We start from the raw sequence: 27,945 nt of genomic DNA, 5'->3' as shown, positions 1-27,945 counted from the left end.
GAGCAATCGGAAACGAACGCGATAGCGGGCGACCTTGGGATAATCTCACGGCCAACATCTCAGTCAGCGATTCGGTGTCGCTCTCCACGTCCGGGTCCATTCGAGTAGGAGGTCGCTGAGGACCGACCTACGTCCGCGCATACTTCAGCGGCTGGACAGTGGTGGCCCGACCGAACGCTGACACCACCGCTATGATATCCATATCAAAGTCGACCGTAGACGCCGAAGCCGACTTCTCCATCTCGATTTTTCGTAAATCAGAATCAGATGCATCTGGTAAAGCGAGTTTAATCCAGCGGGAGCAAAATCTGCGCGAGCGCAAGCTGGGTCATAGGTTAATAGGAACGCCATGGCACCACTAGACGATAAACTCGTCGCAATCAACTCGCGCGTGCCACTGCCTCACATGACAGAACGACGTGAACCGAAGCCGCAAAGGTTCTCTGTGGAAAAGCCACCACGCAAACGAACCCACGTGCAGGCTGCAGTTTCACCCCCAGCCGCCGTGTGGAAGGAGAATCCAGCAGTAGGAGTCCACCACCTGACTGAAAACGTACCATCGAGCTGAAATTCGACAAAATGTTGAGGTTGCGTATCACCGCCGGCGACGTAACCGGTGTGAAAACGTACGGAGCGATACAGCATCAGCAGCGGCCGATCGCGTAGCACCTGGCTAAAATCCTCCTGTGGGCGTGCCAATCGAGAGAACGGGATCAGCACATTCCTGTTGGCGAGAGCATTTAGCGCCTTTGGTCCTCTGGTCTCGGAGGAGACGTCGATGATGAAGTCGCAGTCGTCCCTAGATTTGATAAAACGCGGCTTCCACAGCTTCATATAGACCCCCATGAGCCCTCGGCCAGCTCATGCGAGCATTCAAGACGAGCATCAGAACGCTGAAAAGATTCCGCGCGCGTAATGGAAGCTGGGGGGGGGCTCATTCTTCTCTGAACACGGCGCCATCTCCTTGGACTCCGCATCCTAGCTTCGAGTCCTGTGTCGTGTGCTTTCTGTGAGGCAAAACCATGATTACCGTGTGGCCGACTTCGGCCGGAAACATCTAGCTCGCCTCTTCGGTACCTTTGGGCTGGTCCGTCGAACCGTGCACTAACTGGTGTCCGGAAACATCCGGTTCCTTTCTTCGGTACCTTTGGACCGGTCCGTCGAACCGTGCACTTACTGGCTTATTTTTATTAAGCAAGACGAGAGCAATGAGTCCCGTGACTACTTTGTATCGCTAACAACATCCAGCCAACAAAAACAAACTTCCAAAGCAGTTTCAATATAGTCCATTTCATCATGGCTACGCGCCGCCGGTAGTCCGGCTTCTTGAATTCTTGCAAGAAAGAAGCAAACCATGAGGGGCTGCGGGGTTGCTGACGGCAAAGATACGACAGAGCGAGGACAATACGTTCACTTTTGATAGCGATAAGTTTGAATTGAATAGCAACCTACAATAATAGCCACGAGGGCATCGGCGCATGCAGGCTGTTGACTTTTTCGGCGTGGGCGCAGAATCCGCCGTCACCAGTAATTGACCAAAATTGCCCAATTTTAAGCCACGTAGCCTCTCTTTACCAGGATGTCATTGAGTATTTTTCTTAATAAATTTCGTTTAAAGAGCCGGGGTGTCTCGTCAGATAAAGCAGTTTCGTCTACGGATTTGAGACAGCACCCAGCCTCTTGCACTTTGTCATTCGACTCTTCATGAGCACTAGCCAACACATGATGTCGAAAAGGCCTGCGCTCTCGCGCGCGATTTCCGACCGCTTCAGAGATTTCGGTACGTCACGCGCACTGCCATAATGCAGATAAGCGAGGATCTAACATATCTGCAGGTGCGATTCAAGAGGCGCTTAGGTAGACGTCTCTCTCATGTGATATAGCAGTCGAGTGGATGTTAAATTATGCGCCTACTGCAGGAACATGAACCTCGAGTCGTCGAATTTAATGTTTGCAGTGCGTACAGCTGCACAGCTCTGCGCTGCTCGAATATCTGACCTCTATATCGTGTTGTTGCGGTAGATTGACTACACGACTGCGAATCTGGTTTGAGAATTGTATTACAGTGGCATACAACCGTCAACTTTGTGATACTAACTAGTTTTGTTATTGTTAAGACTTGCGGTGAACAGAGTTTCGATGGCAACTGCCTGCACTCGATAGATTCGAGCGGAGAGACCCTAAATCCCTATCAGGTGCAACAGAATTCAATGGAAGTACCGTACTCACGGCGACTAAAGGGCTAACGTTGCAATCAACTAGGAAGCACTGACCCGACTAGGTCGCGTACTGGTAGAGTTTGACGATGACCGCAGTATTCAGGTATCTGGTTTCGGAGACGCCAAGACCCCGGGAAATGAAATTTTCAGCTTCACGCCTGAGAATCCCATGGACGGATGCAAGAGCTTTAACGAAATTTGGCAACGTTATCATGACCTCACACCAACGATTGAATTCGGAGAAAAGTCTGCGAATCTTGGCCCCGTGATTCGACACGCGACGGCTATAGCACGTGAGGTCACGGGTTTCCACATGCTGATCATCCTCGTGGGAAGTCACTTGGCAAACGAGCACCTGGTTGATACCGCACAGGCAATTGTGGACGCGTCGACGCTCCCTCTATGTAGGTGAACGAGTTGAAAGATACTTTGATGATGTCTCGTACACTAACTGACCTTGCTGATCTCATTTACCAGCGATCATAGTGATCGGAATGGGAGATGGCCCCTGGGTACGTTGTGGCAATCATGCTCGAACCAGTCTAAACACGTGATTAATGGCGGATGTTGAACTTGCAGGACAACATGAAGGTGCTGGACGATCACCTTCCACAGCGGCAATTCGACAACTTTAACTTTGTCAACTTCCAGAAGGTGCGGCACACAGCGACGGAGGAGCGGAAGGTCTTGGTGCAGCGGATTCAGGACGACAATGCCGAGCCAGCGGCGGCGCTGTGCGAACTGGACCCACTCGACCTTCTGTTCACGTTGCAGATTATGATGGAGGTACCGGTGCAGTACGAATGCATGTGCAAGTTGAACCTCCTCTAGATTCTAAACTAGCAGAAAATTCGCAATAGCCCAAAATGTCAAGTTTGACGGCTACCGCGACCTTGATTAATAACAAGAAGAGATTGGCTGCTCAGTCCTGTTGCTCTTCCGTCTGCACCTGGTTGAGACGGCGCAAGTCTACCGCACGCCAGCGTGAGTGCTTTTGAGACGCTGGCTGGCCTGCTGATCAAGTCGCTGGGCTTCTTCATTCTACGGTTTTCACAGCGACGTCGCAAAGTCAGATGGGGAATTGCCTCCAGATGCGTGGAAAAATTGCTCCAGAATGAAAGGTGACAGCAAGAGCAATACCAAGATGGGGTGTTTGATGATCGAAATGCCAATGCAAATCACTGAACATACACGTTGAAGCAGCACATCGTCCACAGGCATCTGATATGAATTAAAATTCAGAACTGAAAGGTTCTCTTTGTTTAATCTGCTTTTTAGAAACAATTTCTCGTACCGCTTTAGGCGGGCTATTAAATGTAGTCGATTTCTGAGCAGGAGCCGCCCATTTCAGCGCGCGAATAGGTGCTGGTCCAAGTGTCCCAAGTCTGAGCAGCCTGCACCACGCGGCGCCTCGTCCTCGCAGCCAACGGACGCTGTCCATTGGACAGAGTTTCCTGTAGCAACCCCCAGGCCTCAGCTGTCTGCCCACCCTGCCGCAGACTGCCAGGCAGTCACTGCCTATTATAACCATTGCTCGCTGTCTCGAAACGCAATTGTTGCACTGTCACGCGGAGTGGCTCGAATTTCAAGTCGAAACCGCGGATAATCCCAGAACGCGAGAGGGCGGAAGGAAGACCGTGAGAAAAACTCGATCGTCAGGGGGTCGGCGAAACTTGGCTCTGCTTCGTTCGCGCCGTTAGCTTCTCCTCTTTTCATCTGATTTCGGTCAAGTCGAAATAACTGCGAGCATTGAGGGGCCAAATCCGAGACACTTTTTCGGCCCTTCAACCCTCTCCACATGTTAAACTCTGTCCCATTTTTCGTCTCCCCGCCCGTACCCCCCAAATCGACTGTGCACAGGGCGGAGACACACTTGACCCAAAGAACCGAGCGGCGTCTCGACGTCGAGCTGACGCATTTCCGAGACGTTCTTGAGGCCATGACTTCCACGCCGGCATGCAACGGAGGTCATCGCAAGACCGGCACGTCGACTAGCACGGCCGGCACCTTGGACGACACGACGCAACGGCCGGCACAAAGACGATGGAACTTGTTGCGCACCCACGTCCGCGTCACCCGACGGTTGGTATTTTGAGCTGAACACACGACACTCGCCACTTTCTGAATTGCATTCGTCGCTCACTGTTCGAATGTTACCGCTATGTTCGCCAGGTTATCGCAGGAACTCGCTCACAAGCACGCGCGCCGATTCTCGTCGGCTCAGCAGTCGCTAGTGGACGCCTGCGTCGGGTGTAGCTCGGCTCCAGCGTCGAAAGACTGTCCGTTGGACACTCTATTAGCCGTTCGGAACCATTTTCTATCGCTTCTGGACGCGGAGCACTGCGTCTTGAGCTTCGAGCTTCTGCCGTCCGGGTCGGTCATCGAGTTCGACGGACGCGGCATCCGACAGGTCGTAGAACGCAGTTCCGGCACGACTGCCAGACGCCAAGCACGAGGCACCACACACCAGCCGAGTTTCTTCTCCACAGCTAAAGCGTGTGCACGTGTAGAACGTCCGGAAGACTGTAAACAGCTGCAGTCGTATCTGTGTATGCCGCTAGTTGACTGTAGCGACCAGGTCCGCGCTGTTGTCGAGGTATTTAACACACGACACGCAGCACAGGACATCACTGCGTGGTTAGGAGACTGCGACTCGGATTGTTCCTTGGCGTTTCGGTCCTTCAAGTCGACTAGTGAACCGCTACGTGTTTTTTGCGGCTTTGTGGGCGGTTTGTTGCGTGCTGCAGCTCCGATCGAAGCGTTCGTCGACTATGTGAGGAACGGCGACACGGTAGACCCCATGCCGACTATATACCGGCACACAGGACAGGCCACGAGCGACTCGGAGGAAGCTCCGGTGCAATTATTGGATTTCTTACAACGCGCTCTTGGCGTCGACGGGTGGATAGTGTACGCACTCGATCGAGACGTTAAAACGTTGTGGGCTCGACTAGCGAGTGCAGGATTTAGGACCAAAGTGTCGACGGTACGAGTGGGTCAAGGCGTGATTGGACGAGCGGCGTCGACGGCTGAGCCTCTGTTCGATAGGGACGTACTATGCGTGCCCATGTTTGATCATAGTAGAGAGCACACAGTCAACAGTGTGGCGGTATTCTACGGTACGACCACAGGAGCTTTCCGTCAATGTGACGTGGAGTTATGCAACGTTATTTGTCGTCATGTGGGGAGTTCTCTGCAACGTTTAGCGCTGGAAGATGCGGCGAATAAAGCGCAGGAGAAGGCTCAGGCGTTGCTAGAGCTGTCAGATCTACTCTTCCGTGAGCTGGAGAGATCTCCTAAGCCTACAACGATGTTGCTGACAGCTGCACGGGTGCTTGTTCAGAAGTCCTGGCTCAGGATTGCCGAGTGTAATGTGTATCTGAGAGACCCGTTGACGCACGAACTGTACTCGCCTGGCAACGCGACGCAGGGGGAGTACCGTGTTCCGTTGTCGTCCGGTAGTGCCCGTGCCATGGTAGCTGTACGCACCGGCAACGTCGTCAATATACGCGATAACGAGGCCGGCTCGCTGTCTCACGAGAAATACGCGAAGCCGGTTCTGGCTGTGCCTGTCAAGGACCCCATGTCGGGAGCGGTGTTGGCTGTATTGGAGCTACTGGACAAGCGCTCTAGTACTGAAGGAGACCTGGAACAGGTCGTGTGTCTGGAGAAACTCTACTTTGATGAGCACGACGAGGATGTGGCTCGAGGCATTGCACGTCAAGTCGCGTCTGCGCTACGGAACACTCAACGTCTAGATGCAGCTCGTACAGCTCAGAGGAAGAGTGCTGCGTTGCTGTCTTTACGTCTTCCTGCAGCGACGGGGACAATGCCGGGCGAACAAGTTGGTGCGGTGTTCTCCTTCGTGGAGACGGCAGCGCGTCGAGCGCTGCGTGCGTCGCATGGCGCGCTCTTCTTAGTGGACGCACCGAGTCGCTCGTTGTTTGCACGTGTGGGAGCGGATTGGAGAGGGTACGCGTTGCCCATCGGCCAGAAGCTGCAAGGTCGAGTAGCTGCCACGGGAGCGGCCGTGCGTCTGGTCCGTGAGGCTCGTATCCACCCGGAATTTGACGGAGACTACGACCGCTTGATGGGCATGCAGACGTCAAGTCTGCTGTGTGTGCCTATCAAGGCCCAGCCATCCATGTCGGCGTCGTCTACGTTCGCGTCTTCAGGCGCTTCGACGAGATCTGGACGACGCTGTAGTAGCAGCTTCAGCACGAGCAGTAGCACGGACGACGACGGCGACGATCGTCCGGTTATTGGCGTGTTTTACGCTGTCAACAAGATGAACTCGAACGGAGAGACCGAGGGATTCGATGCAGAGGACGAACAGGTTCTACGTGCCATCTGTGTGGAGCTGTCAGCGCTAGTGGAGCGTCGTGCGTGGGAGCTGGTGTTCGAGTCTCCGTCTTATGACGATAGTGACAGCAGCGACAGTGAAGGCGAGAGTCACGTGACGAGAACGTTCTTGTCTCAGTACACTACTGCATCTCCCATGCGTCGTCGTCGTCGTCCGCGTTCTCGTCTCCCGTCCGTCGTGAGTGATCATGATCATGCGGCGGCTATTGTGGCTGCTACGTCGTACCATGAAGGCTGTTTCCTGAGCAGTAGCGGCCTCTCTTCGCTCTCTGGAAGCATCGGTCTCGTTCCTGGACAAGAAGCGCAAATTCCCGTGTTGCAGTGGAATCTGGACCCGTGGCAGTTCTCCCCGGCTCAACTCATTGATCTCGCAGTCGAAATGTTCGCGTTTCACGAACTCATGGACGGATTTGCTCTGCCTGAAGCCACGCTACGTCGCTTCCTGCACAGCGTACAGGCGCAGTATCTGGACGTGCCGTACCACAACACGTACCACGCTTTCGCTACGCTTCACATGACGTTCCTCATGTTATCTGCGCAGAGTAAGAAGCTTGCTGCGTCGTTAATCCCTGCGTCGACTGCTCTTGGCATGGGTCCTACCACTAAAGCCCAAGCGATTGAACGCACAAGGCAGAAACGATGTGGCGAGTTGATTCTCGCGCCTCGAGAGCGACTCGCAATATTTGTGGCCGCGTTCTGTCACGACATGGGCCACGACGCCCGGACCAACGATTTCCACGTGCGATGCAGCTCGCGTCTGGCGCGTCGGTATAATGACCACTCAGTGCTGGAGAATATGCACGCTGCGGCGTGTTTCGAGACGATGAGACGACCTGGACATGACGTTCTGGCTGGACTGGAAGACGGCTCCAGTGACACGGCTGGAAGTCGTCGCGCTGTCCGGAAGCGCATCATTCGAGCGATTCTGGCGACGGACATGCATCGCCACGCCAGTATCGTGGCCAAGCTGCATGAAGCTCAAGCTCGTGGCAGTAGAAATGACGATGAGACGTTGCGTGAACTGCTCGTGGATGCTGTGGTGCACTCGGCGGATATCTCGGGCCCGACGCAGACGGAAGAGCAGCATTTCCGCTGGACTACTCGATTACTGGAAGAGTTCAACGAGCAACACGCAGAGGAGGTGGAGCTAGGGATTTCAGCCACATCTTTTATGGATGGACGACCGGAATCCGCTGAGTTTGCACGTGTCAACTTGGCGTTCGTCGACTCGTGCGCGTTCCCGTTGTGGAAGGCGCTGGGTGAAGTGTTGGCTGGATTAGAAGGATGTTTGGCCAATGTGGAGACGAACAGAACCATGTGGGCGACGCGACTTGAGGAGGCAACAAAACTGGAAGCGGAAAACAAAGTTACACAAGACACCGAGAGTCCGGAGAGGCTACACATAACGCAGAAGTTGGTCGGGGAAGCTGGAGGTCAAGGAGAGAAATTCTTGACACCAACAAAAGTCGCAAAGAAAGCTACGAGCTCGATGAGACCTCCAGATCTACGTCGACAACGGAGTGAAGACAAGACAGGGAACAAGACGTACACGGTTTATGCTACAACTAAAAAGCCTGCGAGCCACAAGAAGGCGGACACGTCGTTAAAAAAGACCGAGACGTCCACGAATATCCCCCAGCAGAAAGCAAAGAGAAAGCTTGAGCTACGTTAGGGCGAGTGAGCGCTTAGCACTACGCTCCTCGCGAACCATATCTATTGTATCATAAAGCAGACATCAATTTTGACAAAAAGTGTGTGTGGAGTTATTTTTGTTAATGTTGTTAGTACTGGAGTAGATCGAGCTTCCGGATTGTCTGATATTGTTCTGCTCAAAAAGCATTGTTAGAAAAGCTTTTTACAATGTCAAAAAGTACTTACCAGGAATTTCCATCAGCGCCTGCATGGCAAATCCAGCTTCTGGGTTCTTCATGTTGCGTTTGAGAACTTTATTGTACTCGACAAACTGGAAATTGTCGAAACGTCGAGCAGGAAGTTGATCATCGAACTCCTCCATCATTTCCCAGGGGCCGTCACCGACGCCAATCATGACGATAGCTATAAATCAAATGAAATATTAGAGTACAGACAGATGCCGGCACCATCATTTAACGTACAAATTGGAAATTTTGAGGCCTCGACGATGGCGTTTCGAGTTGCCTCGGGCTCATTCACCTGACCATCGGCGATAATTACCAGAATATAATACCCCGGATCTTGTTTCACAGCCTTGATAGCTTCGTATATCACCGGAGCGAAGCTCGTAGGACCGTAGAGTTTGATCTTTGGAGTGATCTCGTTGTATCGTTTAAGGACCTCGTCAAAACCCTGACAGCCGCGTCCTTGAGTGAATGGGAAGCAACGTTGACCTAGTGTGGTGGAGTCTCCGAACCCAAAAGCAGGAATGATGTTGTCGTCGTCGAACGCCTCCAGTGTGCGGCCAATCGCACTGATGACACTTTGGAAAGGATTCTGAATGGCTCCAGTTGGATCGATGTAGTGCAGACAGCGACCGCTGAAGCTATTCTTCCCTGTCAACTACAGATTGAAGACATTGACGAATGGTAAACATGCTGAGAAATATATCAACTAACAGCTTTAAGCCTTCACCGTGTTTGACTCGGTGAAATCGATCTACAGAAGGAGCGTCAGATTACGCTTAAAAAAACGCTTCGGATCGTACGTACCCCCAGTATTAAATTCGATGATTCTAGACCAGCCTTCCTGTTACGAACACGCGCGTTACTTATCCCTCAATCTGCGGGGTATCAGATTGCGTTCGCTCACCTGAGGTCGCTCTGCACCTCTTCTACCTCGTCAGAGCCACCGAATATTAGAGTGTTGGTGTTTGAAAATCACAATAATATTGAGCTCACCGATGGTCTCGTAGCGGTCTGGAATGGGCTGGAACTTCTTGAAAGGCCCAGCAGCATTCGTCTCCCTACTCGATGCACAACCCATGACGAGAAATTCGGAAATGACCTCGCTCTGGACGGATTTTCGAGGGTGGGTGGCAGCTAACCAACTTCAATCATGTTGATGGGTTAAAATCACCTACAAGGAACTACATGTACTAGTCACCTTAGCAGTGGCCGCCTTGAGGTTCTGGCTCCTCGGTGACAATATTGATGCTCGGAGCAGTCGTCGTCGTGCTTGGGGCCGTGGAATTGGCGCTGATCGACGAAGTTGCGTTGGTCTGAGGCCACGTCGTGATGTCCGTGCCGTTAGCGAAGATGGTGAAGCCATCAGTGGGTACAGCTTCCGCGGTGCTGATGTCGTTAGCGAACCACAAAAAGCGGAACGATTCGCGCGTGGCGATGACGCGAGAGCCACCGAACGTGACGTTGTTGGAAGCCAACGACCAGCTCGGGATGAGCGACGAGGAGATTCGAGGACCGGCGTGGCCTTCGTAGTTGCCACCGGAGCCTGTAGTGACATGGTAGATACCTTTTGTGGCGTCCTCCTTGTTCCTGTAGATCTTGGCAGTGCGTTCGTACGCGTGTACGTGGCCAGTGATCATAGCGTTCACGCCGTTAGCCGAGAAAACTTCCTCCAACTTGGCCATTTGTCCACATTGTGGCTCCGAGTACACAATACCCGAGTGGTACGTGCCATTCCAGCACTTTTCAACGTCGGAATCGTCCATCTCGAAGATCGTGGACGAGCATTGGCACTGATGGTTGCTCCAAGTGTTGTAGAATGGGTTATGCTTGATGACTATGACCCACGGGGTGATACTACGGTCCACCTTCTCCAGATCTGACTTGACCCATTCGAGCTGTGTATTGCGGTCCGCCAGCCACGCAGCTGTGCCCACTACCGTCGCGTTAGTGCCTCTAGATCCCGTGTAGTCATCCAGGAACACACAGTGGATGAGACCTATATCGACGGAGTACCACGTGTGCAATGCAGCCTTCGCGTCCTCACTGATCGGTGAGTACACACGCTTGAGATAGCCCAGGTAGTTCTCCGCTTCCAGCTCCATGTCTTCCGGGTATGGATACATGTTTAAATGGCCTGAAGACGTGATGGTCTCGTGGTTGCCATTGATACCCGTGATCGGGTAGATAGACGTGAGATTCTGCTGCTCACGGAACCAATTGTCCCATTGCAAGTGTTGGCCATTGGCGTACGAGTAGTCACCAGCGATGACGAGAGCCTGCATGTGCTTGCCTTCGAACGCCTTGGCCTGTTCAGCGAACGTCGTCTCGGAAGAAGTCGTGTCTCCAGGGTCTCCGATAACACCGAGGATGGTCTCCTCTGAGTCTGAGCCAGGGTGCAGTAACGACACGAAAGAGCTAGAGAAAGAGTCGCCAATAGTGTACGTGTACTTGGTCGTCTCTGCCAGCTCGCACAGTAAAGCTGTATGCAGATACGGTGACGCGTACGTGTAGTTGTAGTCAGGCTCCGACACCGAGTAGTTGACAAAGGTACTGTCCGCCGTGATGGTCGAGCCGTCCGCTGTAGCGGTGACTGGATACGACTTGGCTTCGTCCGTGGCGAAGGATACAGCGATACCATTGGTGCAGCCGACAGCGGAGCTGGACAGACCCAGATGAACTTGTGTCACCTCGCCGGAGACCAAGTTGACCGCGACGGTGGCGGCCACTGCAAAGGAGGAGAACGCTCTGGCCATTGGGACGAAGATTGAAGAATGAGATCGACAACGGAGGCTATCCCAATGTCCTGTGGTGCAGAGCAAGAGAGGCAGATATACCCATCTGATCGAAACGAACCGCCGGGATCGATAATTGAGACGGTCCTGACGGTCAGATCGAATCTGCACTTGACGATGGAGTTGACCTGGTCGATGCAATCAAATCAGAGACGCCGCTTTGCCACGAATCGTGGCCCACGATAGAGACGATGCTAATCAAAGTGGAGTTCTACTGTACCTCGACTCTATGACAGGCTGTATTAATACATTATGTACTATCAATACATGTGCGTATATGTAACTCCGCGACGACTTGGACTCCAAGCAGCTATAGATTGCTTTAAAAGTTGTAGTTCCAAAACGTAGCTCGGTTTGGATCAAACCAGACTAGCGTAAGCTTGAATTTGTATCTTTTGTCTGGTGATCAGAGATTCCGAGCCGAATCTCGGCGAGATTCGCACTGCGAATTTTGCAGTCAGCTCTCCGAAGGGTATTTTTCAGAACAGCAGTTTGTTGAAATTTAGAATTGCTTTAAAAAATGCTGAATGTCGCACGAATGTATCTTACATTATGTAATTGAAAATAATCTTAGTGTACCCATTGCGTTTCTGAACCCATGAACGTGTTGTACCTGTCAAATGCCAGTTCGAATTTCCTCAGCGAATCTCTATGGGATGTGGCAGCAGCAGCGAGGCGGCGTCAACGCCAGCGCTATCAACGATCCCGGCAGCCTCACAGTCCAAGCGCTCGAGCTTCCGCCCGATCCCCGACCGCTACGAGACACTCGGTTCGTCAAAATGTCAATTTCTATTCCACCACTCGGTTTTCTAAATCCTCTTCGTCTTGAACAATTATTCTCAGCCGAAGTACAACGAGACCTGCGGTGCGTGAAGCAGTGTGTACCCATTTTACATTAATAAACTAATCTAACATATCCTTAAAAAGTGCGGCGGGATTGGAGTCCTCAGACCTCGTCGTTGGAGTATGTAGCAACACTTTCAATTATTTATCAACAAATCGCTAACATGGCTACATTGCAGGTTGATTTCACCAAGTCCAACCAGGTAATAATTCTGCAATTATTCCGCTTGCAACATTGAAATCTAACGCTGTCGCTACAGTGGACTGGAGAAAAAAGTTTTGGCGGCAGATGTCTGCACGAGATCGACCCATCGGGCGTCTTCATGAACCCATACCAGGTAAACAAACAATATTGCAATACAAATAATGAAAAATGACACTGGAACTGATTTGTTTTTTAGAGCGTGATCTCTGTGATCGGCCGAGTCCTTGAAGCTTTCGACGACGACAACATCATTCCAGCCTTCGGATTTGGAGATGTAGCGACCAAAGGGAACAGTTGCTTCCCTTTCACACCAGGACGTGGCTGTCACGGGTTCGAGGAGGTTTTGAGACGCTACAATGAGATCACACCGACCTTGAAGCTGTCGGGCCCCACGAACTTCGCGCCGGTGATAAAAGAGACCATCCGAGCGGTGCAGCAGAACGGAGGCTATCACATCCTGGTGATCATTGCAGATGGCCAAGTGACGAACGAGGAGGACACGCGGAATGCGATCGTGGAGGCGTCCAACTGGCCGATTTGTATGTCGCAGAAGACGTGTAGGAAGGATGACTTTTGAGTTTTTTTTGTTCTAATTTTTTTCTTTTATCAGCAATTATCATGATTGGAGTCGGTGACGGACCTTGGGATATGATGGAAGAGTTCGACGACAAACTACCTACCCGTCGCTTTGACAACTTCCAGTTCGTTGAATATAACGCCGTGATGCAAGTGAACAAAAAGAATCCCGAGGCAGGTTTTGCCATCATGGCAATGATGGAGATTCCTGGTACGTTTTAAACACTGAAGGTCTGGCTTTGTGTATTAAACCTTGGTATGTTAATGTCCGTATTTACAGAGCAGTACAAGATCATTCGGGGGCTTGGGATGATTCAGTAAAGCGACCGTAATTGTCATGCATGGATTTTAGCTATTGGTTTTTATGTTTCTTAACGGAAGATTATGAAAAAAAACTCAAACATTAATCAAGTGGAGCTAAGCTCAAGTGGTTGACTGCCACCTTAGTTGCCTTGGTTTGGGTTGTACGTGTTGGTGCCGTTGCCATAGAAGTACACAACCTGTTCATCGTCATCTTCGCTCTTGCGCAAGCTGCGACGGCTCTCTTGGTCTGTCGTTCCGGTCACCGTCTCCGTCTCGAGCCCGAACTTGTCGATCCAGAACTGAATCTCGTGGTCGAGGTTGGAATTGTCAGTACCCCCACTGAAGATCGGACGCATGTACAGCGTGTCGGTAGTGACGGTCTTTTCGTCGACGATGGTGGTGCGGACACACGTTCCTTGTTGCCACAGTGACAGACTCATCTTACCCCATTGATGCTTGTCACCCGGAGCGATGTTGACGAATCCTTCCGTGTTGAGGCGGTCACTGATACCTTTAGCGACGGCGATACCGAATCCTGAGACGGAGCCAGTGATGGCAACCGCAGAGCTCACGCTGGCGGCAGCAGTTGCTCCTGCAGCGAGCGCACTTGTAGACACCCCGAAGACAGACACCACCCCGTTGGCTGCAAGCGCAGAGGCGACTGGAGCAGCAGCCCCAGCCGTTCCGATAACGGTAGCAGCCGCACCAATGACAGAGATGACGATGCCGGCGATCTTGAGCGCTGCCTCGTCAGGACCGATCTTGCAAGTCCACGGATCTTCGGTGTTGTTGACGATAGAGATGTAGGAGCCCATGTTGGCGTTGGAGCGCTGTTGTTGTTGCTGTTGCTGTCTTGCTTCGTGGAGGCGAATTTGATAATGAGGAAGCCGAGAGCTTGTCGTTGCGAGTAGCTACTAGTATAGCAGCCAAATAGGCTCACCAATTGCTGCGCGGCTGTGAGCTCGTGGCTGTGACAACATCAATGGGAGGAACGAGTCGCGTCCAGTGGATTCTCGTTGCATGATTTGCAGCCGCTGAGTCAACGACCGTTTGACCTTGATCGCGATTTTGGTAGTCGTTCTTGGTTCTGATTACCGGTATTTCGTTTTTGTGGATCCAGAAAAAGGTTTTGAGGACACGCCGCTTTTGGAGCAAAGAGTACCGGCATATTTTGATTGATAGTAATTCAGCAACGCGTGTGTCTTGCTGGATTATTGCCGTGTGAAGAAAGCACCAACGCAATGAACCTATTTGCGTTGCAGTAAAGATGATCAATGTAGCAGCGCCACTAACGTTATACTGTGGTATGTCTGTTGCTCACGCTTTTCGTACCCTGGTGTGGATATCTAGAGTCAACGAGATCCGTTAAGCCTTACCTGAGCTGCACCCGGATTGTCACGACAAATTACCTTCATTTTGTTTCCGTTGCTAATATTTCGAAGTACATGTTATCATTGATGCCATCGCTTTAGTACTCATAGATTTTAAGCAAGCAATGGCCACCGGTACTCCTGGGCCAGGGAAAGAGGTTATTTGCAATACAAAAAAGGATGTATTGGCTGTACTGGTTGAACAGGGAGATATGCATGTGAATAATGCGAGATTTTATGTACTACAAACTCAATGTGTCAATTGCATTATCTAAAACCTGATACGTCCGCAAAGCAAGCAATTTGATTCGCTGCGATCCGGCAAACTCTAACTGGTGCCCAATCTGACCGATCTAGTTATAGTTGAAGTTCGGGTCATACGTGTTGGTGCCGTTGACGTAGAAGTAAACCGTCTGTCCATCTTGCTGCTCAGTATCTTTGTGGTGGTGACCTCCTTGTTTGTGGCGACGGTGGTGGTGGTGCCGGCTCTGCGGTTCCGATGTAGCCGTCACGGTACTTGTCTCGAGACCAAACTTGTCAATCCAGAACTGAATTTCATGGCCAATGTTGGAGTTGTCGGTTGCTCCACTGAAGATCGGGCGCATGTACAGTGTGTCGGTAGTGACGGTCTTTTCATCGACGATGGTGGTGCGTACGCAAGTTCCCTGCTGCCAGAGCGAGAGGCTCATCTTTCCCCACTTGTGTTCCTCGCCAGCTGCGATATTGACGTATCCGTCCGTGATGAGGTGGTCGTTGATGCCTTGCGCGACGGCGATGCCGAACCCGGACACCGAGCCGGTGATCGCAACTGCAGAGGTGACGCTGGCTGCAGCAGTAGCACCTGCAACTAGCGCGCTGGTTGATACTCCAAATACGGACACGACTCCATTTGCGGCGAGAGCAGAGGCCACAGGAGCAGCAGCGCCAGCCGTGCCGATGACAGTGGCGAGAGTTCCGACGACCGTGACGGCGATGCCGGCGATCTGGAGTGCCGCCTCATCGGGTCCGATCTTGCAAGTCCACGGATCGTCGGTGTTGTTGACAATGGAAAGGTAGGAGCCCATTTTGCAGAAGTGAAAGTGCCGGTGCTTGCTCAGAAGGAGGAGAATCGAGGAATGAGGATCGTGGCGGGTAACTCGTGCTGGATGACGTCGGTGACTAGGATCGAACACCGCGAAGCCATTGGTAAAGCAACCTGATTTAGCTGCCCTAGCGCGGCAATGGCCAGGTCGTCATGGCGGCCTTCCCTCAGTCAGTACTATAGACGGGTCATTTCCTGCCCGATAAACGAAGTGAATCATCGCCGACTCTGGATTTGCAACTGCAATATCAACAAAGCTTGGCTTTCAACTACCGGTATAGTGCAAATAACAACCGGTAGTAGCGAAGAAAAAACACCAACTGCATTTGTGGTTTAAAACAAGTGAATTATACTTCCACAAACTAAGCGACAACGATTCAAGTGTGCTGCGGTCCGCCAAACGCTTGCTAGGGTCCAGCGTGGACAGCCTAGCTATAGTTAAAGTTCGGGTCGTATGTGTTGGTGTCGTTGCCGTAGAAGTAAACAACCTGACCATCTTGCTGCTCTCCATCTTTGTGGTGGTGATGGTGGTGGTGGCCTCCTTCTTTGTGGTAGTGGCCTCCTTCTTTGTGGTGGTGGCCTCCTTCTTTGTGGTGGTGACGGTGGTGGTGATGGTGGTGGCGACTCTGTTGGTCCGGCGTGCCACTCACAGTCTCCGTCTCGAGGCCAAACTTGTCGATCCAGAACTGAATTTCGTGGTCGAGGTTCGAGTTGTCGGTGGCTCCACTGAAGATCGGGCGCATGTACAGCGTGTCGGTAATCACGGTCTTTTCATCGACGATGGTGGTGCGGACACACGTTCCTTGCTGCCAGAGCGAGAGGCTCATCTTGCCCCATTGGTGCTTCTCGCCGGGAGCGATGCTAACGTAGCCGTCCGTGACGAGGTGGTCGTTGATGCCTTGCGCAACGGAAAGGCCGAACTCCGAGACGGAACCAGCGGCTGAAATCGCCTCGGAGATTGCTTCTGCTGATGAAGCTAAGGCCTTTGCTGATACCCCAAATACTTTTACGACTCCATTCGCGGCGAGAGCGGAGGCCACAGGAGCAACACCGCCTGTGCCGAGGGCACTGGCGAGAGTTCCCACGACAGAGATGGCAACGCCAGCGATCTCAAGTGCAGCCTCATCAGGTCCGATCTTGCAGGTCCACGGGTCGTCGGTGTTGTTGACGATGGAAAGGTAGGAGCCCATTTTCCAGAGTTAGAGGTGAAGGTGCTTGCTCAGACGAAGGAAAATCGAGAAATGAGAGTTGTGGCGGAGGCCATGGCAAGTTGTGACCCATTGCCAATGGGTCACTGGCAGGAGTTGAACACCTCGAAACGCATGGTAAGTGACGAAAGTATGCTGATTTACTTGTACGATGCAATAAGAAGGTGGGCTTACTTTTATTTGCTGCTTAAGGCAGCAGCTACTGTCGACAAGGCACTTGCTGTGGGTAAATGAAGTGGATCATCGCCCGACTTGTACCTATAGCTTTTAGTCAATTAGTAGCTCTGTGTCAAATTAGCACTCATCAGCAAGCTGGAATTGACATTGCTGTGGCTTAATCGGGGAGTCTGTATTAAATTAATACTATTGATACGGCGCCTTGTGCTACTGAAGACGTGACACGAGCGAAAATATTGAGTGGTTATCTTCTTAGGGGTAGGGTATCCTATACTATTAATAAGTGTTGGGGACGAGGTCCCTCTGTGAAGACGGACCGTCGTGAATAGGTAAAACCTATGCTACGGAATAATTATATGTTAAGTGTGCGGTCTACACTAACGTTGTAGAGACACCATGGAGCCACCAGGACTGCAGGTCGAACTCGAAGAGAGCGCGCATGCGACCCTGGACCGCTGTCGTGAAGCACGACTGGCCAACACGATACGAGCGTATGCACCGAAACAGCGAGAATTTAAGGCATGGTGTGAAAGAAAAGGTTTCCACGAGACTACTCGGTACCAGGTTACTGCAGCCAAAATGCACTTGTTTCTTCAAGAAGAAGTGGTCGATCGACAAGTCCGCACCAAAGGTTCAGCCCGCAAAGTTAGTGGTGCTACAGTAGAAATGTACGTGAATGCAGTCTCAGATTTGCACAGCGATCAGCAAAGCCGAGGGGCGAATTCGCACCCGCATCCTCGCAACAGTCTCATTAAAGGGTTGTTGACGTCGCTGAAGCGGGAAAGCCACGCCAAGAACAAGCGAGAGTATGCGGATCGCGGAGTTGGTTCGCTGTTAGATGAATATTGCACGACGAATGATCTCGTTTCCATTTCTCGTTACTATATGAACCTAAATACTGGCAGTGACTTGCGCAACAGAATGAGCCATTTCCTTTGCCACGCGTGTCTTCTAAGAGGTGAATCTGCGCGTAATTTAGATTTACCAGACTTGTTCAGCGTGATATTGGAACATGAAGGATTTACAGAGTGTCGAGCGTTAGTGATGATCATGGAACAAGGCAAGACAAATCAGTTTCGGCGACGTGAATTTGGGTCTTGTATTAGACATCGCAATGTGGAGGTGTGTCCTGTAGGTGCCCTCGCTCTGTATCTCTTCTGGCGGTGGTCTGTACAAAAGGAAGCGGTTCCAGATTTTTTAGTGCCTGAACGATGGTACGACATTAAGCTACTCAAGTCAAACAAAGACATCACAACTCCAATGACATACCGTGCGCATTACGACGCTACCGTTAAAGCGTTTTCTGCGCTAGGGATGCGCTCGAAGGCCAAGACCCATGCTGCTCGAGGGTCAGGTGCCAGAATGGCTGAACTGGCTGGTGCTACGGAATCACAGATTAGACGATTAGGAAGATGGAATGCATCTGCAATGGAGGGATGCTACCTGAGCGCTTTACCACGCGAAGCTATGCGGTCTCTTGCTGGATTCCCTCCGGATAGGCGCACATTTTTCTTGGATCGAGCGGCAATCGATTCCCCAGAATGTCTCCTGCGCGACGTGTTTCCGTTTGTTGAAACCTACATGGCAGCTTACATGCAACAGTCAGCACCACACGTAGCAACCGGAGGGTTTCTGGAGTTGTTACTATACCTTCGGGTGGTGCTTCTTCAAGACGCGGTTCAGCTGCGCGACCTTCACCTTACACACAAGATATGGATGCACCCACCGTTTAACTCGACAGGATTTGACCCATTTGCATTGGAATTAAAAGCAAAAATGCTCACCGAAAAGTCGCCACAGACAACGCATTTACACGAAGTTGTTCCAGACTTGATGGACCACCTAAAGCAGCAGCAGCAGCAGCAAACAATAGCGCACATCGACAACAAGATCAACGAGATCAGTACATCAATTAACCATATAGCGACAGCATTTTCACGACTTACATCGGGGTCTTCAGCGGTCCGTCTTACTGTTGACTGGGGATCAGCACAATCATCAACTTCTACCCCTGTTGCTGCGTCTCAGCATGCACCATTGCCTCCAACTTACAAGTTAGTGAGATCCATAAAAACAGTGCAACAAGTTTGGCAAGAATGGACGACCGGTATCCATGGAGGTCCAGCGGTACGCGACCTGGAGGAGCGCTACGGCTCAAACTGGCGCAACAGCCCCGCAGAAAAACGGTTCTTCTTTCGTCGTAAGCGAATTATTGATCGTGTTACTCTGGTGACGCAACAACAGCATGTTAGTGAAGCACAGGCAGTGTGCATTCTCGAGGGCCAACGTACACAGTCTCAGCTTACTCTGAACGCGTTGAGTGAGAGTTTAAAAGGCCGGCAGTAATCTGTCAAAGGCACGAATACATACAGTAATTTGTTAAAATAACATTTGTACGCGTCAGCGGGATACCACAAACTCAAACCTTTAACGCCATACATAACTCCCTAATTTACCTTCGTGTATGCCTTTCTTGGTGTACTGCATGTCATGTCGACCTCACAGTGCCCCAACGACTCAATCGCCTTCTTGGTTATCACCTACCAGAGCGAAGTAGCCACCCGTCTCGTACTCTCCATGTTGAGCTTGAGCAGCTGTCTCCACCACCTCTGCAGCGACGGATCCGACCTCCACCGACGTGTCGATGTCGTCTGTCTGAAGCTTCGTCTCCGCAGGCACAGCAGACTCCTCCAGCACGTCAGGTGCCGTCTCCGTTGTCTCCGCTGCACGGCTATCATCACTCACCACGGGCTCCATGGCAATCGCTGCACCACTCACCACGTCGGTGACCAGATTCTCCATGGCCGCCTCCACGTCCGGGTCTGCCACGATCGTCTCGGTCGCTGGCTCCAGGACCTCCGGTTCGTACACGCTGATAGCAGCGCCTTTCATCGCACTCACTGCATCTACGATCTCTTCTACCACGGCGACGGTCTCCACCACCTCTGCAGCGACGGATCCGACCTCCACCGACACAGCCTCCACGACGGGTTCGGGCGCGTCCGGCACCCTTGATACCTGCAAGAGCTCGTCTCCTTCCGCGCCCATTTCCGGCTCTGTCTCGACAGCACCTATCGTTTCTTCAATTACACCCGTAGGTTTCGCCACAGTCCCCGTCAGTGTCGTCGCTACCGCCAGTGCTACCGTAGCCGCCACCGTCGCAGCCACCATCCGCCGCCCAAGGGGCCATCACCTCCCACAAGAACGACGGAGTCTTTCGCCACGTCGGAATTTTTTCTGTTGTGTCTTTTTTTCTGTCAGTCCGGATGCAATCCGGATAACTGCTGTTATCAACTGCCATCCACTTCAGACAGTTGCCTATCTGGAGGGACGGGCCAGGGACGAGATGGTGACGCAGCAAGGGACGGCATCCCTCGTCCACTTCCGATAATGAGTGGTTATCTTCTTAGGGGTAGGGTATCTTATACTTGGTTGCACTAAGTGTTGGGGACGAGGTCCCTCTGTGAAGACGGACCGTCGTGAATAGGTAAAACCTATGTTACGGAATAATTATATGTTAAGTGTGCGGTCTACACTAACGTTGTAGAGACACCATGGAGCCACCAGGACTGCAGGTCGAACTCGAAGAGAGCGCGCATGCGACCCTGGACCGCTGTCGTGAAGCACGACTGGCCTACACGATACGAGCGTATGCACCGAAACAGCGAGAATTTAAGGCATGGTGTGAAAGAAATGGTTTCCACGAGACTACTCGGTACCAGGTTACTGCAGCCAAAATGCACTTGTTTCTTCAAGAAGAAGTGGTCGATCGACAAGTCCGCACCAAAGGTTCAGCCCGCAAAGTTAGTGGTGCTACAGTAGAAATGTACGTGAATGCAGTCTCAGATTTGCACAGCGATCAGCAAAGCCGAGGGGCGAATTCGCACCCGCATCCTCGCAACAGTCTCATTAAAGGGTTGTTGACGTCGCTGAAGCGGGAAAGCCACGCCAAGAACAAGCGAGAGTATGCGGATCGCGGAGTTGGTTCGCTGTTAGATGAATATTGCACGACGAATGATCTCGTTTCCATTTCTCGTTACTATATGAACCTAAATACTGGCAGTGACTTGCGCAACAGAATGAGCCATTTCCTTTGCCACGCGTGTCTTCTAAGAGGTGAATCTGCGCGTAATTTAGATTTACCAGACTTGTTCAGCGTGATATTGGAACATGAAGGATTTACAGAGTGTCGAGCGTTAGTGATGATCATGGAACAAGGCAAGACAAATCAGTTTCGGCGACGTGAATTTGGGTCTTGTATTAGACATCGCAATGTGGAGGTGTGTCCTGTAGGTGCCCTCGCTCTGTATCTCTTCTGGCGGTGGTCTGTACAAAAGGAAGCGGTTCCAGATTTTTTAGTGCCTGAACGATGGTACGACATTAAGCTACTCAAGTCAAACAAAGACATCACAACTCCAATGACATACCGTGCGCATTACGACGCTACCGTTAAAGCGTTTTCTGCGCTAGGGATGCGCTCGAAGGCCAAGACCCATGCTGCTCGAGGGTCAGGTGCCAGAATGGCTGAACTGGCTGGTGCTACGGAATCACAGATTAGACGATTAGGAAGATGGAATGCATCTGCAATGGAGGGATGCTACCTGAGCGCTTTACCACGCGAAGCTATGCGGTCTCTTGCTGGATTCCCTCCGGATAGGCGCACATTTTTCTTGGATCGAGCGGCAATCGATTCCCCAGAATGTCTCCTGCGCGACGTGTTTCCGTTTGTTGAAACCTACATGGCAGCTTACATGCAACAGTCAGCACCACACGTAGCAACCGGAGGGTTTCTGGAGTTGTTACTATACCTTCGGGTGGTGCTTCTTCAAGACGCGGTTCAGCTGCGCGACCTTCACCTTACACACAAGATATGGATGCACCCACCGTTTAACTCGACAGGATTTGACTCATTTGCATTGGAATTAAAAGCAAAAATGCTCACCGAAAAGTCGCCACAGACAACGCATTTACACGAAGTTGTTCCAGACTTGATGGACCACCTAAAGCAGCAGCAGCAGCAGCAAACAATAGCGCACATCGACAACAAGATCAACGAGATCAGTACATCAATTAACCATATAGCGACAGCATTTTCACGACTTACATCGGGGTCTTCAGCGGTCCGTCTTACTGTTGACTGGGGATCAGCACAATCATCAACTTCTACCCCTGTTGCTGCGTCTCAGCATGCACCATTGCCTCCAACTTACAAGTTAGTGAGATCCATAAAAACAGTGCAACAAGTTTGGCAAGAATGGACGACCGGTATCCATGGAGGTCCAGCGGTACGCGACCTGGAGGAGCGCTACGGCTCAAACTGGCGCAACAGCCCCGCAGAAAAACGGTTCTTCTTTCGTCGTAAGCGAATTATTGATCGTGTTACTCTGGTGGCACAACAACAGCATGTTAGTGAAGCACAGGCAGTGTGCATTCTCGAGGGCCAACGTACACAGTCTCAGCTTACTCTGAACGCGTTGAGTGAGAGTTTAAAAGGCTGGCAGTAATCTGTCAAAGGCACGAATACATACAGTAATTTGTTAAAATAACATTTGTACGCGTCAGCGGGATACTACAAACTCAAACCTTTAACGCCATACATAACTCCCTAATTTACCTTCGTGTATGCCTTTCTTGGTGTACTGCATGTCATGTCGACCGCACAGTGCCCCAACGACTCAATCGCCTTCTTGGTCACACCTACCAGAGCGAAGTAGCCACCCGTCTCGTACTCTCCATGTTGAGCTTGAGCAGCTGTCTCCACCACCTCTGCAGCGACGGATCCGACCTCCACCGACGTGTCGATGTCGTCTGTCTGAAGCTTCGTCTCCGCAGGCACAGCAGCCTCCTCCAGCACGTCAGGTGCCGTCTCCGTTGTCTCCGCTGCACGGCTATCATCACTCACCACGGGCTCCATGGCAATCGCTGCACCACTCACCACGTCGGTGACCAGATTCTCCATGGCCGCCTCCACGTCCGGGTCTGCCACGATCGTCTCGGTCGCTGGCTCCAGGACCTCCGGTTCGTACACGCTGATAGCAGCGCCTTCCATCGCGCTCACTGCATCTACGATCTCTTCTACCACGGCGACGGTCTCCACCACCTCTGCAGCGACGGATCCGACCTCCACCGACACAGCCTCCACGACGGGTTCGAACGCGTCCGGCACCCTTGATACCTGCAAGAGCTCGTCTCCTTCCGCGCCCATTTCCGGCTCTGTCTCGACAGCACCTATCGTTTCTTCAATTACACCCGTAGGTTTCGCCACAGTCCCCGTCAGTGTCGTCGCTACCGCCAGTGCTACCGTAGCCGCCACCGTCGCAGCCACCATCCGCCGCCCAAGGGGCCATCACCTCCCACAAGAACGACGGAGTCTTTCGCCACGTCGGAATTTTTTCTGTTGTGTCTTTTTTCTGTCAGTCCGGATGCAATCCGGATAACTGCTGTTATCAACTGCCATCCACTTCAGACAGTTGCCTATCTGGAGGGACGGGCCAGGGACGAGATGGTGACGCAGCAAGGGACGGCATCCCTCGTCCACTTCCGATAATGACTGCTGTGCACTTTTTATGTATGGTCGGCACAGTACTTCACCCCGTTTTTGCGGGAGGGACCAAATAGGATTTTAAATAAACTTGATTTTTGCATACCGGTACAAGTGATGGTTCATTTGCATTCAGGCCGGAAGTTTACCAAGGGCGCGAAAACGGGGTGCTGTACTGTAGTCAATAGTATTGACTGTCAATAATATTTGTCGGACCGAAAACTTTTTAAAATTAGCATTTTTAGGAAACACTGCCGATTGAGTAGTCAAAAGGTTTGCCCTGGTTGAGCTTACAGCAATGGGCCGACAATGCAGGAAAAATGTGTTTTGAGTCTTGAGTTTACCAATAATAATTTTAATCTAAAGTGCTGTCGTAAATGTTTGGGCAATATTTTTATTTATTTTTACTAATATCTCGGATATTGTCACTACTATTTTCATTTAAAATGCTTTCTGCACTATTGCCCTGGAATACATTTATGTGTAATTGTGATGAGACTGGGGATGACGTTAATTGTAGTTCCTGCGACTACTGAAGATCGATGGTTGAAGTGATCATTCTTGAGCGATCTGCTTGTGCATCGATCACAGCTATTCATTAAGTGCTATTAAAAACTCGACGCTAACATTACAGTACAGTAACAGCTCAGCAAATTGGCGAGTTGTGCGGGTGTCAGTCGCAGGAGGGAATCGTGGTGACTGGATTGTCGTAGACGGGGAGGGGTACAAAAATGAGAGAGTACATGTACTGTACCATTCCGGATATCTTCTCTTCGTACTGTACAGTGTAAATAGTTTGAAGGCTTTGAACCTATTTGCACGAAGAGCACATCCTCAAGAAATGCTGTACAGTTGACCATCACAATCTTTGACTCAGAGTTTGAGGGACGTCTCCAGTAAATCAGTCCTCAATCGCTTGTTGATCCGAGTTGAGGCAGCCGCATCAAGATGAGCTGGCCTCTATTAATAAGCTGTAGCAATTTCAAAATGCTAATGTGCAAAAGCAACTGTTACTCGTACAGCTTTATTTAGAGCTGGCAGATTAGAGCTCATTCGTTCATACAGAGTATGTGTAACAGTACCATTCTAGAATTCTGGAACGCTGTAGTACAATTCTGGAATGGAGTTTACACATGTGGATAGAAAACATCTGATGATTTGATCGCTATATATTTTCATAGTTTGCATGCGAAGAGATAGTAGCCATTATTCGCCCTATCTGTTTGCTGAGATAATGCAAGACGTAAAATGCAGTTCCTCGGTCATTTCCGAATTTTCTATCTACAATATTAGGTTACTATGGTACGCTCCCAAGACCGCCAAGACTGCACCGCTGAGACGCTCAACGAGGCCGACTTTCGTGCCTCCACTGCCGAGTTATTTGAGCGGGAGGAACGTCGCAAGGCAAAGGTCGCTCAAATCGTCGTACACAGCCGCAGAGACGACAATGACGAAGGGGACAACTCCGGCGTGGGAACTTTGCCGTCCGTCTTTGACTTCTGCTTACAAGCTGAAGGTCCCGATGGGGTGCTCAAGCTCACCAACTTTGCGCCAGAGGAGTTCGACCATGTTTGGGCAGCTGTGTACCCTCATTTGCAGAGGAAGTGGAACGTGGGCCGCGGTAAAAAATGCCGCTACGCTGCGCGCGACGTTTTCTTTATGACGCTGAGTTCGCTCAAACATCTTGGAAAATGGGACACCGTTGCTCGAGGTTTCAGAATCTCGCCATCCACCTTTCAGAAAATGATCCGCAAGTTTATGGATATACTGTCTCCTATTCTCTACGAAATGTACGTAGAGAAAGCATGACCAGTGGACACTGGGGAAGATTGTACGATCAGGGCATGCGTTTAAGTACTTCTCGTATGCTCGATATGCTACGGACGTTACCTTTCAGCATGCTAACAAACCCAGCGGTAACATGAGCGAGAGCTTACGCTATTACAGTGGCAAACACCACTTGTATGGCTACAAAGTGGAGGTGTCGGTGCTGCCGAACGGTGTCGCGATTAATTGCACGGAGCACACCGGTGGGAGCACGCATGACGCTGAGATTTTTCGCAGGAACGCAGCATTTCATTTGCGAGCTCTTCACAAACACTCTAGTGATGCCAATGTGCGAGACGAAGGGAGACTACAAGACAAGTATCCGAAAGAATGGGCGGTGTTAGTCGATAAGGGCTACCAGGGTATGGCGCGTGAGTACCGAGCAATTCACCCCATTAAAAGCGGGCGTCTGCAGCCGCTCTCGCTCGAAGACGCCAGTTTTAACGACGAGCTCGCGCATGACCGTGTCATTGTTGAGAATTTCTTCGGTAGATTAAAGTCTCTGTGGGGAATTTGTTCCGACAAGTTGAAGTTTGACGAGACCGCTTACGACCTATACTTTCGGGCTTGTGTCGCTCTTACAAATGTCAATATTCGATTGAGGCCTCTTCGGAACGATGACGGAGATGACAACACCAAGTATGACACTCGTTTGCGCGAAATTGGAGCAAGTACACTCGAGAAGCAAACAAGAAAGCGGAAGCGCTATCAAGCCAATCGACAGGCAAGGCTTCGTACGGCATACCGTCGGCGGACTAGTCTCTCATGCTCCATTTATATGGGAGCTGAAGAAGACTGTAGCGACGACGATACACAGTTGTGATATTGTCGCCAATAAAAGCAAGATACTGAGTAGTATTTGTGAAGTTAGTACGAGTCAGCGTAATTATTGGAGCATTCGTTCCGATAGACTACCATATTCGCTAAGTGCAGATCAAAGCCAAAAACTACCTTGAATCTAACGAGATACTAATCTAAAATACGAATTTGCTACGAATATGAGAAATTGAACAATATTCAGTTATATTCCAAGTAAGTAATTTTGAGCCCTATTGTACACCGAACATGAATCGCTGGAGTGAGGAAAGTTGCAAGGTCCATAGTTGAAGTATAATTCACTTCGTTTACCCATCGAAAAATGACTTGTCATCACTGTTTGGTGCAATCACTAAGAGTAGAACAGCTACTGTAGTCGGCCGATTCCCACTATCCAACCTCGTGTTCCCTCGAAGGTCCAATCCAACTAAATCAGGATACTTTCGTCACTTACCATGCGTTTCGAGGTGTTCAACTCCTGCCAGTGACCCATTGGCAATGGGTCACAACTTGCCATGGCCTCCGCCACAACTCTCATTTCTCGATTTTCCTTCGTCTGGGCAAGCATTTTTCACCTCTAGCTCTGGAAAATGGGCTCCTACCTTTCCATCGTCAACAACACCGACGACCCGTGGACCTGCAAGATCGGACCTGATGAGGCTGCACTTGAGATCGCTGGCGTTGCCATCTCTGTCGTGGGAACTCTTGCCAGTGCCCTCGGCACAGGCGGCGTTGCTCCTGTGGCCTCCGCTCTCGCCGCGAATGGAGTCGTAAAAGTATTTGGGGTATCAGCAAAGGCCTTAGCTTCATCAGCAGAAGCAATCTCCGAGGCGATTTCAGCCGCTTGTTCCGTCTCGGAGTTCGGCCTTTCCGTTGCGCAAGGCATCAACGACCACCTCGTCACGGACGGCTACGTTAGATCGCTCCCGGTGAGAAGCACCAATGGGGCAAGATGAGCCTCTCGCTCTGGCAGCAGGGAACGTGTGTCCGCACCACCATCGTCGATGAAAAGACCGTGATTACCGACACGCTGTACATGCGCCCGATCTTTAGTGGAGCCACCGACAACTCGAACCTCGACCACGAAATTCAGTTCTGGATCGACAAGTTTGGCCTTGAGACGGAGACTGTGAGTGGCACGCCGGACCAACAGAGTCGCCACCACCATCACCACCACCGTCACCACCACAAAGAAGGAGGCCACCACCACAAAGAAGGAGGCCACCACCACCATCACCACCACAAAGATGGAGAGCAGCAAGATGGTCAGGTTGTTTACTTCTACGGCAACGACACCAACACGTATGACCCGAGCTATAACTATAACTAGGCTGTCTAAGCTGGACCCTAGCAAGCGTTTGCCGACTCGTAGCACACTTGAATCTTTGTCGATCACTTTGGTGACCTCTCTCTCTCTTTAATCCACAAATCAAATTGATTTTTTTAGTTTCTTTTCTATGTCTACCCTTGACTCCTCCTTACTTCAGGTGGGACATGGCACATGTAGTACATGTATCAAGCACTGCTTTCAGACGAGCGATTTCGTCGAAGATCGATGACATCGACTTGCTCTCTATCCTGCATTATTGTGATGCATGACTGACTACATGTAGATTGGTCTTGTCCTAACTTGACGTAAAATCTACGCATTTAGCGATCCTATTCAAGAGATTATTGGGCCACAGTTTCAGAGAGGCAAATGCTAAACGACTTGGTCTCTCGCAAACTCAACAGAAAGCTCAAGA

At 51.1% G+C, this 27,945-nt stretch overlaps 10 protein-coding genes across 10 annotated transcripts; 5 read left to right on the top strand and 5 right to left on the bottom strand.

The window, feature by feature from the left end:
* Nucleotides 1-127: 127 nt before the first annotated feature.
* Nucleotides 128-834, bottom strand: PITG_00847 (uncharacterized protein; the record flags this gene model as incomplete). Its single annotated transcript, XM_002909349.1, has 2 exons — nucleotides 128-189; nucleotides 558-834. 2 exons carry the CDS (start codon nucleotides 832-834, stop codon nucleotides 128-130), a joined length of 339 nt encoding a protein of 112 aa, XP_002909395.1.
* Nucleotides 835-1,713: 879 nt separating this feature from the next.
* On the top strand, nucleotides 1,714-3,050 carry PITG_00846 (uncharacterized protein; the record flags this gene model as incomplete). Its single annotated transcript, XM_002909348.1, has 8 exons — nucleotides 1,714-1,780; nucleotides 1,836-1,857; nucleotides 1,920-1,956; nucleotides 2,023-2,046; nucleotides 2,118-2,195; nucleotides 2,263-2,623; nucleotides 2,697-2,731; nucleotides 2,799-3,050. 3 exons carry the CDS (start codon nucleotides 2,389-2,391, stop codon nucleotides 3,048-3,050), a joined length of 522 nt encoding a protein of 173 aa, XP_002909394.1.
* A 730-nt stretch (nucleotides 3,051-3,780) lies between these two features.
* Nucleotides 3,781-8,253, top strand: PITG_00845 (3'5'-cyclic nucleotide phosphodiesterase, putative; the record flags this gene model as incomplete). Its single annotated transcript, XM_002909347.1, has 2 exons — nucleotides 3,781-4,301; nucleotides 4,392-8,253. The coding sequence occupies 2 exons, from the start codon at nucleotides 4,159-4,161 to the stop codon at nucleotides 8,251-8,253; spliced, it is 4,005 nt and encodes a 1,334-aa protein (XP_002909393.1).
* A 183-nt stretch (nucleotides 8,254-8,436) lies between these two features.
* On the bottom strand, nucleotides 8,437-9,539 carry PITG_00844 (copine-like protein, putative; the record flags this gene model as incomplete). Its single annotated transcript, XM_002909346.1, has 6 exons — nucleotides 8,437-8,636; nucleotides 8,696-9,116; nucleotides 9,189-9,212; nucleotides 9,266-9,302; nucleotides 9,366-9,387; nucleotides 9,455-9,539. 6 exons carry the CDS (start codon nucleotides 9,537-9,539, stop codon nucleotides 8,437-8,439), a joined length of 789 nt encoding a protein of 262 aa, XP_002909392.1.
* A 121-nt stretch (nucleotides 9,540-9,660) lies between these two features.
* On the bottom strand, nucleotides 9,661-11,214 carry PITG_00843 (uncharacterized protein; the record flags this gene model as incomplete). The annotated part of the gene is made up of 1 exon (XM_002909345.1): nucleotides 9,661-11,214. One exon carries the CDS (start codon nucleotides 11,212-11,214, stop codon nucleotides 9,661-9,663), a length of 1,554 nt encoding a protein of 517 aa, XP_002909391.1.
* A 690-nt stretch (nucleotides 11,215-11,904) lies between these two features.
* PITG_00842 (copine-like protein, putative) lies at nucleotides 11,905-12,878 on the top strand (the record flags this gene model as incomplete). Its single annotated transcript, XM_002909344.1, has 6 exons — nucleotides 11,905-12,022; nucleotides 12,097-12,118; nucleotides 12,181-12,217; nucleotides 12,276-12,299; nucleotides 12,357-12,434; nucleotides 12,498-12,878. 6 exons carry the CDS (start codon nucleotides 11,905-11,907, stop codon nucleotides 12,876-12,878), a joined length of 660 nt encoding a protein of 219 aa, XP_002909390.1.
* A 442-nt stretch (nucleotides 12,879-13,320) lies between these two features.
* PITG_00841 (uncharacterized protein) lies at nucleotides 13,321-13,995 on the bottom strand (the record flags this gene model as incomplete). The annotated part of the gene is made up of 1 exon (XM_002909343.1): nucleotides 13,321-13,995. One exon carries the CDS (start codon nucleotides 13,993-13,995, stop codon nucleotides 13,321-13,323), a length of 675 nt encoding a protein of 224 aa, XP_002909389.1.
* Nucleotides 13,996-15,114: 1,119 nt separating this feature from the next.
* On the top strand, nucleotides 15,115-15,606 carry PITG_00840 (uncharacterized protein; the record flags this gene model as incomplete). Its single annotated transcript, XM_002909342.1, has 2 exons — nucleotides 15,115-15,251; nucleotides 15,297-15,606. The coding sequence occupies 2 exons, from the start codon at nucleotides 15,115-15,117 to the stop codon at nucleotides 15,604-15,606; spliced, it is 447 nt and encodes a 148-aa protein (XP_002909388.1).
* Nucleotides 15,607-16,059: 453 nt separating this feature from the next.
* On the bottom strand, nucleotides 16,060-16,856 carry PITG_00839 (uncharacterized protein; the record flags this gene model as incomplete). Its single annotated transcript, XM_002909341.1, has 1 exon — nucleotides 16,060-16,856. The coding sequence occupies one exon, from the start codon at nucleotides 16,819-16,821 to the stop codon at nucleotides 16,060-16,062; it is 762 nt and encodes a 253-aa protein (XP_002909387.1).
* A 9,934-nt stretch (nucleotides 16,857-26,790) lies between these two features.
* PITG_00834 (uncharacterized protein) lies at nucleotides 26,791-27,530 on the top strand (the record flags this gene model as incomplete). Its single annotated transcript, XM_002909340.1, has 2 exons — nucleotides 26,791-27,129; nucleotides 27,174-27,530. 2 exons carry the CDS (start codon nucleotides 26,791-26,793, stop codon nucleotides 27,528-27,530), a joined length of 696 nt encoding a protein of 231 aa, XP_002909386.1.
* Nucleotides 27,531-27,945: the final 415 nt, after the last annotated feature.

Source organism: Phytophthora infestans, genomic scaffold, assembly GCF_000142945.1.
Source record: "Phytophthora infestans T30-4 supercont1.1 genomic scaffold, whole genome shotgun sequence".
Classification (NCBI taxonomy): Eukaryota; Oomycota; class Peronosporomycetes; order Peronosporales; family Peronosporaceae; genus Phytophthora; species Phytophthora infestans.
The sequence above is the reverse complement of the archived record's forward strand: the minus strand, read 5'-3'. Positions and strand labels throughout refer to the sequence as shown.